The sequence below is a fragment of the Euphorbia lathyris genome, chromosome 1, assembly GCF_963576675.1.
Source record: "Euphorbia lathyris chromosome 1, ddEupLath1.1, whole genome shotgun sequence".
NCBI lineage: Eukaryota > Viridiplantae > Streptophyta > Magnoliopsida > Malpighiales > Euphorbiaceae > Euphorbia > Euphorbia lathyris.
The window spans coordinates 8,582,177-8,597,858 of record NC_088910.1 but is presented as its reverse complement, the minus strand read 5'-3'; the positions used below and the strand labels follow the sequence as shown (position 1 = coordinate 8,597,858).

General features: G+C 35.2%; 1 protein-coding gene across 1 annotated transcript; it reads right to left on the bottom strand.

The window, feature by feature from the left end:
* Positions 1-2,543: 2,543 nt before the first annotated feature.
* LOC136221188 (tRNA (mnm(5)s(2)U34)-methyltransferase, chloroplastic) lies at positions 2,544-10,134 on the bottom strand. The gene is made up of 6 exons (XM_066008876.1): positions 9,945-10,134; positions 9,793-9,856; positions 8,694-8,886; positions 4,624-4,697; positions 4,246-4,401; positions 2,544-3,076 (listed from the first exon to the last, which is right to left on the bottom strand). The coding sequence occupies exons 1-6, from the start codon at positions 10,132-10,134 to the stop codon at positions 2,953-2,955; spliced, it is 801 nt and encodes a 266-aa protein (XP_065864948.1). The 3' UTR covers positions 2,544-2,952.
* Between the last annotated feature and the right edge of the window lie 5,548 nt (positions 10,135-15,682).

Below are 15,682 nucleotides of genomic sequence, written 5' to 3'. Positions count from 1 at the left end.
TTTATTTTATCTATTTGAATTAAATAATCATTTATTTAGGAACAATAAAAACACCGCCCAGAGAGAGAAGGTCTGGCTTCTCTCTAGGCACCCTCATCTCCTTGCCGCCTATCTTCTCCCCTCTCCTCCCTCCTGCTTCCTTTCTTCTTCTCTATTCTCTACTCTTTTCTTTTCCAGACGTGACAGAAATTTTTGGGCTTGAACAAAAAAGCCAGATCTAGTTGGAGGAGGGAGAAGGAAGCTTGTCTTTCTTCTTCCTCCTCCCATCTATGGCTTTATCTCTGATTTTTTAGTTTTTTCCAGTATTTTCCTTCTGTCTTAGTTGAATCCACACCTTTTCATTGGATTTTCTCCGTTAGATTTGCACCTGTTAGCTATATCTCTGTCGTTTACGCTTTTTTCGGGTTTAGCAAGAGCGGAAACGTTTTATTTTATTCGTAGATCTACAGATCTACGGGGTTGCACCAGTAAAACGGACTCAGATCCGAGTAGCCGGAAGGGATTAAATGATAACGATTGGTTTGCAGTTATCTTCTTGCGGAGTTGGATTCCTGGAAAGTATGGACTTTGTTGTTTTATTGTTTTAGTTGTACTTTTTATGGTTATTTTTACTCTTTGTAGTGTTTTTATTGCCTCTATGAACGTTGTATTAGACATTAGCCTGTACTTGTGTAAGGTTCTTTTCCTTACTCTTTTCATGATGTACTTGCTGTAATGTATACATATAATTAATACATGTGGATATAATTAAAACAAAATAGTTGAATCGTTAAAAATTATTGGTTTTCTATTTATAATAGGTCTCTATTTCGAAACCCAAATTTTAAAAGATAAAAATATAGGTGACCTCTTAATTATAAGATATAAAACGATATAAAAAATTTTAAAGATATATTTACTATTTAATTTTTATGAGAATCTAAATATGTTTTGACAATTTATTTTATTACCCTAATTAATTATTTCAAAAACTTAATTTTAAATATGATAGTACACATAGAATTTTCAAGTATAAGTATAATAAATGCTCATATAAATTAGTTTGCGAGGGTTACACATTATATCGAACTTATTTATGAGGTTGTTCATGAATCTATAATTGAACTTGCTCGTGAGCTTCAACGTGCTCAAACTCGGCTCGTTTACAAATCGAACCGAACACGATCGAACTTTTATCAAGTCGAATACAGAGCGCTCATAAGCGGCTCGGCTCATTTACAGCCCTACCAACTGTATATCATAATTAATTGTTCTTTAATGGTTATGCAAATGACTACAAAAACTTTTCTTAATATAAAAAATTCATTAGTTAGCAGTCTTATACCATAATTGTTTGCTGTCAGGGGCGTAGACAGGGGGACCTGGGAGGGCCCGAACCCCTCCGGCCATCGGAACCACCTTGACCCCGAGTAGTTTCGGTCTCCTGTCTCAAAAACAAAAAATATTGGGGTGTTGAATTAGCCCCCAAAATAACACATTAAGTGTTAAGCTTGTCCAAAATTCAAAATTTTGGGCCTATTAGTCACTTCCTAAATCCAATTTTTTTAATTTTAGGGAAAATAGTATACTTTAAGGATTAGAATTTATAAATTAAAAGTCTAAAATATATTTTCTAGGGTTTATGATTTATGAATTGAAGTCTAGATTTTTTAAATTATGGTGTAAAATCATAATATATAGAGAATAATGACATATTAAGAATTAAATTTGGTGATATGATTTAGTTGTAATTTTGTACTTAATTATGATATTTATGTATTTGCCTCTTAATTTTTTGGACCTATTAGACCCCTCTAAATTCAAATTTCTAATTTTTTTTACCTATTAGGCCTCTCTAAATCTAAATTTCTAATTTCTTCCCTTTCTTACTATGAACCAAAATAAAATAATCAAAATGCCCCCCTAATTAGATATTTATACTAGAGGTAGAGTTAAACTAGGAAAACTAATAAAAAGAAATATTTTGACCATGATCATTAACCACTTCCTAACTTATGAAACCAAATTGAATATTGATCATTGACTATAACTATTGATCATTTTCAACTTTTTAATTTTGAGATCATGTAGGTACCGTTTTGTGAAAAGAGAAAAAATGAATATTTAAAAAGAGAAACCTGGATTCAAAAAAAAAAAAAAAAAAGAGAAAAATCTGAAAATAATGATTTTAGAAAATAAAAAAATTAATTACATAGCAAATATAGTATTAAACAACTTTAATTCTTATAATTTTTTATGTTGAGATCGTTAATAGTCATTTTTATAATATCAAACTAAAATATCATCGTTTTTAGAAAAGAAAAACCTTAGAAGCAATTGACAAAAACTGTAACTACTTGTTTTTTTTTCTGAATTTACCAAAAAAAAAAACAGTGATTTCATCTTTTGAATAAGAACACTGCTGAATCCAAATGCTCCGGAACACTGGTGATTTCACCTCTTGAATAATACTAGATCTGGCGCTATGGGCGGTTCAACATCTGAAACTTACTGCAGATCTACCAGGAACAACAAATAGTAAACAGTAACGTTGAATCCAGATAGATCCGAAATTGTGATCACCTCTAGAATAAGAATACCAGTACTGGTGCTACGGGGGGTTCAACATCTAAAACTTACTACAGATCTACCAGCAACAACAAATAGCAAACGCAGTAACGTCGAATTAAGATAGATCCGAAATGGCGATTTCACCTCTTGAATAAGAAAATGAGTACAGGTGATACGGGGAGTTTCAACATCTGAAACTTACTGCAGATCTATCAGTAACAACAAATAGCAAACAGTAACGTTGAATCCAATTACGTCGGGAATTGTGATTTCACCTCTTGAATAAGAATACTAGTGCTGGTGCTACGGAGAGGTTCAACATCTGAAAGTTACTGCAGATCCACCAGCGACAACAAATAGCAAACAGTAACGTTGAATCCAGATAAATCTGGAATTGTTATTTCACCTCTTGAATAAGAAAACGAGTACTGGTGCTACCGGGCGGTTCAACATTTGAAACTTACTGCAGATCCACTCATCAACAGGTAACTCAGAAGCAAAATTCTCAACTGACTCCAATTCTTCCCTGCATATAAGAGAACAGATAAATCAATACAAACACGAGTTTTTTTCGTAACGGAATCATAAATCCACCATCTGGTAGGGATGATCTTTGACTAAAACATTGCAGATAAATGCATCACTCTGCAGGCTATACCGTACTCCATTCAAATGCATTACGAACTGAAATTATTGAGGTTAATTCTATATTCACGAAGCTTAAATTTGGCGTTAGGAAGTTATGAGACGAGTTTTGGATCATTCGGAAGTCGAATATTCAAGGTATTTATGAACAAAGTTATAGGACTAGCACTTCGACCTCCGAATCACCAAGCCAACACAACACGTCGAGAATTCTCAAAGTGTTGGTTTAGCAGTAGCAACAAGGGTTTGCGTCGAGGGCTCGCACGCCCACCAAGCTCAGCGAGCTGGACACTCGGACAGACAAGGAAATATATTCCTATTTGGATTCTTATTTTCTATTTTGAAATCATTTGGGTCGTTTAAGGAATATATAAATGCATATAAAGGTGTTTACGATGATCCTTGAGAGCAAAGAAACACTAAAGTTGGGAAACACTTGGTCATAGATTTTCACAAATTCTCTTCTGACGTGCAAATTTGGCCTTAACGTACAAAGTAGTCCAAATTTAACCATAACGTTTCCAAGCACGATCAATTTTAGCCCTACATTACGGAAAATTCGAAAAGGCTGGTTTGACTGTTATTCAACTCGGACCTTCCAAACATCAATTATGTCTATAATATTTATTGTATTGGTAACACAGTTACAAAAAAAAAAAAACTCTTTTAAAATGTTAATAACTAAGTCTAGCACATATAAGTTAATCACTGAAAAAATAACAGTTAAACCAGCTGTTTCAAATTTTCGGTAACGTATGGCTAAAATTGATATTTCTTGAAAACGTTAACGTTAAATTTGTACAATTTCATATGATATGGCTAAATTTGTACAATTTCATATGATATGGCAAACTATCCAAATGCATAATTAAGCCATTGGAAGATTATGAAAGTTTGAATCTTTCTTGAAGGTTATGGTAAGGGAAAATTCATACAAAAAGCGAAAACTAAAACCGAACATTATCATTGATCTTCAATTCGATTTCGGTAAAGCAAAAACCATGATGGAGAAAACAATAATAAGAATTTCAGCAGAGGAATAAAATTTACCTTCCACCAAGATGCCCCACATACACAACCAAACTGATAAGCCCTCCAGGCAATAAGATTCTCTTTGCAGCCTCCAACGCCAACACGGTTGTTTCCGATAAGGTTGTCATAGCCTTGTCTCCTCCCGGAAGGTAGCCCAAGTTGAATGCGACGAGCCTACATAAATCCAGGCAATAGTTTTAGTACATTCCTAGAGGAGGGTGGTGTTTATAGCACGAAAAAATGTCCGGTAAAGGTGTAATTGGACCGTAGATTATGAGATCCTTTTTGTATTATCAAATTGTTCAAAATTAATAGTGTCACTAATGAGAAATCTTATGTTCAATGTTGATAAATTCACATTAAAACAATAGAAAATTCTTTAAGAAAAATTAGTACCTTATGGGGCTATCTTTCGGAACAATTTCTTCCATTCTACTGTGACAGATGGAAACAAGATTGACAAGTTGTTTCTGCATAAATAAGTGTTTCATCAAGGACTAGATAATCACAGGAAAAATGAAAAACTTAATGACCGGTGAAATTAACTAGCTGTCTACTATTTCAAAGGTGGTAAAAAACGTTAGGCTCTAGTCGGACGGACAGGGCCGCCGAGGATTAATCGGGAATAAATCAGATTTGTATTTTTGTATTTGTTAATAAACAAATTATTATATAAATGCAATTCAAATATGTAGTATACTCTGTAAAAATTTTTTTTTTGGTAAGAAGGGAAGAAAAAAAACAAACAAACAAAAACCTAACACGGGATCAGTCTAGGAAGACTGACCCCAATCCTATCCTCAAGAAGAGAAGATAACAGAAAAGAAGGAGGAACGGAAAGGGTAGAAACACCTAACATCCCCCCATGCCCAGCAGCTGCCAAGCAATCCGCCACGCGGTTTTGCTCCCTATAAATATGGGAGAAGGTAAGAGAATCGAAGGCAGGACGAAGCCTCAAGATGGCTTTAATGAGATTCTGACTCTTAAGACAAACAGCATGTCTATCCGAAATCCTGTTGATAGCCTCCAAATTGTCAGACTCCACCGAAAGTCTTTTAACACCCATGCGAATGGCGAGTTTAATGCCAGACAAGATCCCCCAGAGCTCTGCAGTAAAGGAGGAGCCCGTACCTAAGTTATGGGTAAACCCAGCCAGCCAGGCGCCACCAGCATCCCGAAGAACTCCACCAGCAGCAATTCTGCCATTACTAAGGCAGGAGCCATCCGTATTCAACTTGACAACCCCTTCCCTGGGCTTCCTCCAACCAACTAACTGGACCTCTTTAACCGGAGAGGGGTGAACCAGGGGCTCTCCTTCAAAACTCTTTGTAATAACAGAGAGTTTTTTCGAGAAGTAAAACCGGAGGTCAGGAATAAAGACAGTCTTCTCAGCAAATAACTCTTCATTCCTAAAAATAATAATATAAAATAATTTTAATGCAGAAAAATACATATTCGTGACATATCCTTCAAAATATGTGAACAAGGACATTTAAACAATAATATAATTGAAACAACTCAAACAAAAAAATATAATTCAATGACAATTACTCCCTCCATTCTTTTTTATATGTCGTTTAAGGTTGTTCACCAAGACAAATGCAACATTAATTACACTATTAAAATGACTAATTTACACTCAATACCTCTCTCCTGAATTTCTAATTTCTATGCAAAAATTCTCTCTCCTCTTAAATTTTATGGCTTAATTGAGATTATTTACATTAATACTAAATTTCTCTCTCTTGTCATAAATAAGGGCAAAATTGAAAAAATATTTCTAAAAGTGCATTGATAATACAAAACGACATATAAAAAACAAAATAAAGAAGCTAAAACGTCATGTAATAAAAAACGGAGAGAATATGAAACAATGTCCTCAAAGTGTTAAATAGTATCATGGAAACAAACAGAAAACACAATTAATCAAAATTATTTGAAAATAATAATTTACCTAAAATCATGCGACAACGTTAAAAAATGAATTATAATAAAGCAAAAAAAATGTTATTTTTACTGCCGCTCGGGTGACATCTAGGGAGACTCTAGGCACCCTAGGCGGCCTAGGGCTACCTAAGCGGTCAAAAAAGAGCCAAGGGGCGTAGGCGGGAAAAATTGGAAGGGATTCTCGATTTTGAGCATCTAAGCAGTCCAGGCGGTCTTGTTTTTTAACACTGTTTCAAAGGCCGAAACAAGAACCCAGAATAAATCACAAGCAAAATTGATAGAGAATTTGATAGATAATACTATATGAGAAATGAGGGTAATAAAGGAATAAAAGGTACAGGTCACTGTCCAACTCATAATTAGTTGAGTATGGGGTGAGTAGTATATATAGATGTATTATAAAAGGTAGCGTTGAGATTATTCATTTGCATATTTTGGGTCTCGTCTCGAGAACTTCTATTGTACACCGAGTGTAAGACACCCGACCAATAAAAAAAGAGAGATGAATATCAATTCATGATTGGTGTTAAGAAATAAACATCTACAAGTTGCCACTTTTAATTGGTCGGACGTATTGCACCGGAAGTACATTAGAATTTCTCGTCTCTTAGGTTGTGCTTCGGGCTTCGGCGCAGATTTATCATTTCCTTTTATCTGTCTTCATGTCCATTAGATTGTTTCATCGACTCTGATCTAATACTATACGAGTTCTGCTCTTTCGTGTATTCTATTTCTTGGTTTGATTCGTGTTTCGGGAGGTTTCTCGACATAAAACAGTCTAAACTCTTTCCTCAACCTTACTCTCTTCAGGTCTCTTCTCAGTATCATCACATCTCTGCTCAATAAATTGTATGATTCTGTCGGTTTTTAGATCCGTCAGGTTGGACCAATAAAGAGAAACGTCACGAAACATAAATCAAACCAAGATGTAGAATACACAAACAGATGAAGAATAGTAGAAACTATATAGTATTAGATCAGAATCGATGAACCAATCTAAAACAACACAGAAAGAAGGACAGAAGCAAATGATAAATCTATGCCGAAACACAGCCCAAGAGACCTAAAATACCCAAATGAATAATCTTAAAGGTACCTTTCCCCTTTCATACAGCACCTATATATACTACTCACCCCATACTCACCTGATATAACTAATTATAACTAGGATAGCCATGTCTCCCTTCTATTCGTTCACTGTCCTGAACTCCCATATAGTATTATCCATTGGTCGTTGTGGTCGGACTCTATTATGCATAGTTATTAAAGGCGCAAGGGGGTCCTGGAGCCTTGGCGCAAGGGGGTCCTGGAGCCTTGGCGCAAGGCGCAACTTAAGGCGCGCGCCCGAGCGACTCGAGGCGCACAAAGAAAAAAATATCATAAATTCATAATACTAGTCACAAATAATCACAAATAGTCAAATAACAACAATAAAACCATAAAATGCATGAGTTAAGTTCTAGTTAACTACTAAGGCATGAGTTAACTGCTGCGATATGTGGAGTAAAAACTGTAGATCTTTGTCTCTCCCTGCTTTTCTTTTATTTTCTGAACTTAAAAAACCCTAAAATACCCTAATCCTAAAATACCCTCAAAACCCTAAATACCCTCAACCCTAAAATACCCTAAATTACCCTAAGGTAGCTGAGGCACGCCTTGCGCCTGGCTTAAGGCGCACCAAGGTGCACCAAGGAGCGCGCCTGACTGACCGCGCCCGCCGTTGGGCTCCAGAGGCGCTAAGGCTGGAGCCTTAGCTGAGGCGCGCCTTAATAACTATGCTATTATGGATTTCTGACCACATTTTCCATGGGGCCCCCTTATCTCTTCTTTCTCCGAGCTAGGGTTATAGAAGAAGGAGAAGAAGGAACTGAGAAGAAGGTATCAGCAACAACAGGTTTTATTACCGGACAGCTCATGATGTTCATATCGATCTATTATGCGCCTCTGCAGGGTAGACCTCATACAATAACTGTCCTAGCTCTACCTCATTTCTTCTGCAACAATCACTAACACTTTTTTATCATAATATGGATCTACTACCAGAATATCATAAATTCAAAATTAACTTTGCGAGAAACAGCAATTAACAGATATTAAAACAGGTTTAATACATATGTTGCCCCAGTACTTGGCCCAAAACTTCAACTGACCCTTGAACTTTCAAAAGTTTCAAATGACCCCCTATTCTTATCCACTCGCATTCAATAACCTCCTATTTTTGTTCAATTGTATTCAATAACCCCATGTCCTTGTCCAATAGCATTAAATAACCCCAAAACTTCAACTGGTTCGTGAACTTTCAAAAGCTCCTAATTATTTTTCCATTTGTCATTTTCTTTTTGACAAGTGGCGGAGCACGTCTCCCATTTTCTGCATCCAACAAATTCTATTGAGAAACAGGGGTTATTGAATGCAATCAGACAAGAATAAGGGGTCATTTGGAACTTTTGAAAGTTCAGAGTGCCAATTACACAATTACAGGGGCAAGATGTATTAGGCCATTAAAACATAACAATCACCTCCTCAGGGGTAACATTTTCATCCAGCAGTAAGGAAGCACTCTCCAAAGCATCTCTTTGGATATCCAGAGAATAAACACGACCCTGGAAGGATTCATCAGCCACCATTTTAAGCATGGCTACGGTGTCATACCCATTCCCACAAGTTGCATCTATTACTGTGTCCCCTTTCTTCACCACATTCTTCCAAACCCTGGATTACAGAATGTAATGATAATTGCAGAGTTCTAATCAAAGAAAAAAAAAACAAGGGATAGGTTACAAATTTAGCCCTATGGCAATGTTAGCAATAGTAGCTGGAGCAATTTCAGCAAAATCTAGTAGAAGTGAATTTCCTGTTAAGTTAGTTCCACGTCTTCTGTCTCCTCCACCCAAGGGTGAATACAACCCTCTTGGAGGCTGGGAGTAGCAATTTTTGCACCGCCAACCCCCTTTCTCTGACACACACCCTCACGTCACGTGAATGCCCCTTGAGCTTGAAGGGTGCACAACACAAGCACATCCCACCATGTGTTTAAACTCATCAATAAATGAGGTTGTCAGTATTCGAACCCTCATAGTTAAGGTCCAAGAATAGTTTTTATTAGGGATAAGGACCACAATAGGCCTAATGTTTTTGAGGAAGTATCAATTTAGGCTCCTAACAAGGGATAAGGCACTCTTTTTTAAACCTAATCCTAAATTGATACTTTCTCAAAAACCTTAAGACCTATTTTGGTACCTTGTCCTTTTTATTATAATCTCTTACATGGAACCACCCCAAACAAGGGTGATTCCGGAAACCGGGGTGCAGGAGCACCCCAGGCCACCCCCTGCCTCCACCTAGTATGGTTATTCTCGGAGAACAGATTGATACCCCACTTATGAAACTGTGAAATTTAGCATTAACATTAACGGAAAATGGGCTTCTATCGTTAATAGATTCTGAAATTGCTCCATCTACAAATTATTAGTGCTTACATTGCACCGATTTTATATATAGAGAGTCTAAATTGCTCTTCCACAATAACCATGAGACTAATTTCGTACTTTATCCCCAAAAACACAATAAAAGGAATTGACAAATTAGGGGAAAAGAGAGGGAAGATGAAGTACCTACAAATGGGCTACTTCTGTTGCCTTCTTTTTGCCCAAAACATAACCCACCAAATCATCGTCTAAACCTGTATAAACTCTGAACATTTAAACTGAATTCGATTGAAATCCAGATGGAATACAGTATAATTGTGGACGGAGGATGGAAAATAGTACCTGAAATGGGAGACTCGATTGAGAAAGTAGCAGTATGAGTAGCAGAGATTGATAATTTCCGATTTGGGTGAATGGATTTTGGAGAAGAGGAGAACGTCGGAAGAGGGATGATGATGTTGTTCATATAGTTGGTAGTTAGTAGCATTTTGGTGAAGTAATTTGATTGAGAAATGCATCTCAGCCCTAACATTTCTCTCTGTATTTGGAATTTTTTGTTTTGAAACCCAAACGCTATTATATTACATTAGCTGATTTGACTAGCTGTTTGCTTGCGAGAACTGTTTGGTAAAATTTAGCTGATTGATAATAGCGGTTTGTGCAAAAAAAAAAAAATGAATAAGGACATTAATTTTGGCGTAGAAGAAGAGCAAGTCTATCTATTAGGGTTAAAGAAGTCCATTAATTTTAATATTCCCAAACGCTAATTGAAAAAGCTCCTTTTAAAAGCTTTTTCTAAATTAGCGTTTTCATCCCAAAACTCTCTCCCAAACATCTCTCCACCAAACACTTCAATCAGCGGTTTCAGTGGTCAAACCTCTAAAATTGGTCAAAACCGCTCTTTTTATCTCAAAACGCTCTAAAGTTGGAGACTTTGGCCCTTTTTGGTAAAGAGCGTTTTGGGATAAAAAGAGCGGTTTTGATCAACTTTAGAGGTTTGACCACTGAAACCGCTGATTGCAGTGTTTGGTGGAGAGAGGTTTGGGAGAGAGTTTTGGGATGAAAACGCTAATTTAGAAAAAGCTCTTAAAATGAGCTTTTTCAATTAGCGTTTTGCAATATTAAAATTAATGGACTTCTTTAACCCTAATAGATAGACTCCTTCTTCTCCTGCGCCAAAAGTAATGCCTTTATTCGTCTTTTTGCACAAACCGCTATTATCAATCAGCTAATTTTTACCAAACAGGTCTACACAAACAGCTAATGTAATCAGCTAACAGCTAACAGCTAATGTAATCAGGTAACAGCTAACAGCTAATGTAATCAGGTAACAGCTAACAGCTAACAGCTAATTTCCAAACAGGGCCAAGAGCTGGAGACTCTGTCAACTCCCTAAAAATAATATAAACAATTGATTCTTAGTGATTTAAGAGTGGTTAAGATATATCATCTTCAATAATGCTCTTTATATTCACTCCTTATTTATTATTTTAGTGTGAGGAGAGAGACTCGTCAATAATAAATTATTAATAAAAAATGAAGGTATGATGCACTAAGATGTGGAGAGAAACTCTATATTAATAGAGAGGATGGAGAGGCTCTTAGTGATTTGAGGAGCCACTAAGAGACTATTGGAGCTGATTTTTATTCTCCCTTCTCAAATTTTAACTTAAAAGCCAATTTAAGAGGCTGTTGGAGATGCTCTAAGCTGCAAAAATAGGTAGCAACAGTTTTGTAAACAAAATTTAACAAATTATATAGTGTTCTATAGAAATTGAAAAAAAAAATTCGTTAAATTTAAAATAGATTAATTTTTAATTTTATTGACAAATTACAAAAACCGTAAAAATAGAAAACCAATTAAATACAACCGATGCAGAATGCATGAACATAATATCTGATGACTATGTATCTGAACTGTCTATGTGTTCAAGTCGTCTTGACAATCCTCCATCATATTAACCTGTAAAACAGAACCGGATGTCGGATAGGGCCGGAGTCCGGCGAACCTGCTCTGATGCTTAAGTTAGTCTCTTATTTAGGAAAGATTGAAGAGTATGAGTTAGTTATGAGATAATAGTTAACTTATTGTATCTTGTGTCTATACCTGTTTATATATAGAGTTTTTAGGTTAAGTCCTTCACTGATTAGGAATCCTTATGAATTGATGATATATGTGTCCTGTAAGGAATCTAAGTCGTGGGAGGAATTATTTATCATGTAGGATTCTCGAATGTTCCTCCGCCGGAGGAAGCCGAAGCCTTTGAGAATGCCCTTAAGCAGACTCCTTTGCACATGGTCTTTAATCTCAAAGAGGGGTGCTAACGTCATCATTGTGGTGTCATTTTGCATGATATCAGATGTCCCCATTTTTTTACTTTTAGACATTCTTTTAGGATTTTGTACTTTTAGGATAAGGCTATCAAAGAATAGGCTTGAGTCAAACTTCTAGTGAACAACAAAATGGTTCATATGTAGATCCAAGGCATGTCATTATGCAGTCAACAAAGTCGTCCATACCGGGGTTTTGTAAAGTTGCTAATTGATCAAACAAAATTTTAGCCTTTTGCATATATGCAGAGGCTGAATCATTATTTTTCTGAAGGGCAAGGAATTGATTATGTATCTATCTAATTTGAGGACAAGTATCTGCATCAAAAGGTTGTATAAATCTTGTCCTAAGCTTCTTTGGAAGTTTCAGACCCTACTAATTATGGGAGCATACTATCAGAGAATGATCTATAGATAATTGCAAGAACTTGGGAATTCAGAGCTTCCTATCATCAAGATCCATGCCTGTTAGAGGAGCAGAGGTTGAAATATAAGAGAATAAACTGACTCCTTTCATAATATTGGTAAGTTGACTTTTCCATAATAGAAAGTTAAAGGGGGGCTTAACTGACAGATTGTGTGTTAAACTGGCAATTTGTGATCGGAAATCCCTGACTAGGAAGAGGATGATTTCTATCCTGTTGGTGATGAAGTTTTTGTTGACATCGTGAATTATGTACTGGAGTCGGAATTTTTGAATGAGAAACTAAATAAAATTAGCGATCAGAAGCTAAGATTTAAGAATCGAACTTGGGCTGTGATTGGAATTTAACTAGACATGAATTTGGAATTTAGGGGTCAGAATCTAGAGTTAGGGATCATAATTTGGAATTACGATCAGAAACAGAGAAGGAAGTTTGCCATCGGAAAAAAATGGAATCTTCTATGATAAAAAATAAGAGACTTCTGCGAAAGAATGAGGTAATACGGTTTGAAAATCATAAGGCTATAATAACATGTTGAAGGTAGATTTTTGAGAATAATTATTGCATACATTCCTCATAGAACAGACTCAGTATACATACACAGAGATATGTTTATAGACAGATAATCCTAGACCAATACTGATTAGGAGAACCAAAATCCTAACCTAACTCTACCTAGGAGAACCGACCTATACATAGTTCAACTAGGTTTTAATAACATGTAAAATAGACTTAGGAAAGACATCATTATTAGCCTCTACATTTACTAGGTAAACCTGCTTACATCATCAGGACCTCAGATCCATACTCACAGAGGGAAAGCTATTTTATCACATAACAAATTTTTAAATAAAGTGATACGCAAAAAATTAGATAAGACATCACATGAATTATTGGAAGAAATAAAATATTCCTATAATTATTTGAAAGTGTTGAAATGTCTTGAAAAGGTAATGGCTCAATTGGCAAAGAGGTTGAAAATAGGTCCAAAACAGTGGATTGTATTTTCATTGGTTATGTATTTCATAAAAAATTATATTGGTTTCTTGTGTATGATTTTAAAAATCCTGAGATTCATAAAAACGCCTTTATGGAATCAAATAATGTCTCATTCTTTGAATACGTATTTTCATGCAAGAAAAACAATGGTGGATCAAGACCCGACCAAACTCTAGAAGATGTTGATGAAAATAGTCAAGAACTTCGATAAGAATTTTTTTTTTTTTTTGTTAAAGAACTTCAACAAGAAATTGAGGTTGAAATTGAAGAACAAGTAAAACTCAGGAGGAGTAAAAGGGCAAGGGTGGAAAAAAAATTTGGACAAGATTTTATAATATATGTGGTAGAGGATGAAGCTCACAATTACAAAGAAGTGATTAGGGGATGTTTAGTTGCTACTTTTCATGCTCTTGTTTGTTTTTTCATTTCAAAATGGAGAGTTTTAGGTGTTTGATTAAGGAGCTCATGTTTGCCTTTTACACCTGAAAATTAGCCTTTTACAGAAGCATGGAATCCCTGCTTTTATGGAAAAGCAGTCTTTTCCAACAGCAAACTGCCATAGCAAACAACAACAGTAAACATTAGGTAAAACAAATGGGTCCTAAGCCAAAAACAAAACGAACACAGAAAAATATATGAACAGTAAATAGAAATCAAAATAACGGAGTTAGACAAATCTAAGGTCTATATTAGCAATCTCTTTAAGACAGATTTTATCGCTATTGACGATCATCTCACAAGATACAACAGATTACGCAAGCGAACTCTTACCGTGTGTAGATTCGTTATCATTGGAGTATGAAAACAAGAACAACATGAAGAGATAGAGAGCAGGAAACTTTCAGAGAATCTATTTTTCAACCGTCTTTTTAGACCCTAAATTTTGACAATTCATTCTATATAAATAGAATTTGAAAGGACATGATTGTTCATGGACAGACACGACTACTCACGAACGAACATGACTATTCATGATTGACACGACTGTTCACGACAAACATGACTTTTTATGAAGGGATGTGTTTGTTGGTATTTAAATTAATTATATAATTTTATTAAATTTTGTCCAACAAAAAAAGATATAAGGAGTGAAATTGATTCCATCATGCATAATTATATATAGGAATTAGTGGACCTTCCTCTAGGAAAGAAACCAGTAATTTCTAAATTGATGATCTTCAAATGGAAAATGAAAGTAAATGGAATAATTAACAAGTCTATAGAAAGATTGCTTATAAAAGGTTATAAACAAAAGGAAGACCTTGATTAATTTATTACGTACTCTCGTGCGTCCAGAATAGGAATGACAACTGGTAGGGTATCCGTAGGTAATGCTAATCCAAACTCTTATCCGTTTATTTTTTAATTACGTGTATATGTCTCATTACCCTAACGAGTATACTTCTTAAATCTCATACTCGTCCCATTTAAATCATGGGTATCTAAGGGTATCCTTGTCCTTTAAGAATCAACACATATTATCTGAAAATTAGTGAAACCACAGGGGTTTTATTTAAAATTTACCCTAAATTTAACAAGCATTTATATTCAAACATTCTAAGTCACTTAAATCATCAAGAAATTAAAATATACTAAAATAAAAATAAGTTCATTTTAATACAATTATAATCTCCATATTTTCCTCCATTTGGTGTTAAGCGCGGCTCCAGTTTAGAGGCTCTGGGCACTTTCATACTCCATTCTCTCTCTATATATATATATATAAGGGTGGCAACTTGGAATGGTTATGCAGAGGAAAAATAACATTCTAACTGACTTTGTCCCACATTACTAGTTAGATACCATTTTCAAACTTTTAAAAGTTTATTAGAGTAAATTCTCTCTCATGCACATGGGATGAAAATTAAGTTTCAATAGATTTGGGCTCGCGTCTGCACGTTGTAGACGATGCGAATATCATATCAAAATGGGGCTTTTGGACCGGCCTCCTTTTGGCCCGGTCCGTAATTTTTTTCTCTCTCATATACATATTCAAACGATGGGGATTTATTCTAGTTAAATTTTGTAACATCCAAAACATTTTACTAAGCTTAATTAATCAAATTTCTATTAAATTTGTGTTTAATAGACACCTAAATGTAGATTTTTGTTTTTTTATTTCTATTTTGAATGATTTTTCTCCTTCAGTTCCAAACACACATGAGTCGTTTGGCATTTGAGAGGGATATGGATAGGGATAAAGGTTGAGATATGGATAAGGATAAATGATTGGGATATGGATAAAAATAATACTGAAATTAATTATCTCATGTTTGTTATGTGGGATGGAGATAGAGATAAAATAATGTATTCCTTAAAGTATAT

Excerpts from the sequence above, each read along its gene's own strand:
- LOC136221188 (XM_066008876.1), bottom strand. The coding sequence starts at position 10,134 with ATGTTAGGGCTGAGATGCATTTCTCAATCAAATTACTTCACCAAAATG. Across the intron at positions 9,857-9,944 it reads AATCGAGTCTCCCATTTCAG|GTTTAGACGATGATTTGGTG; the intron begins GTACTATTTTCC and ends GAGTTTATACAG. Across the intron at positions 8,887-9,792 it reads GCAACAGAAGTAGCCCATTT|GGTTTGGAAGAATGTGGTGA; the intron begins GTAGGTACTTCA and ends TCTGTAATCCAG.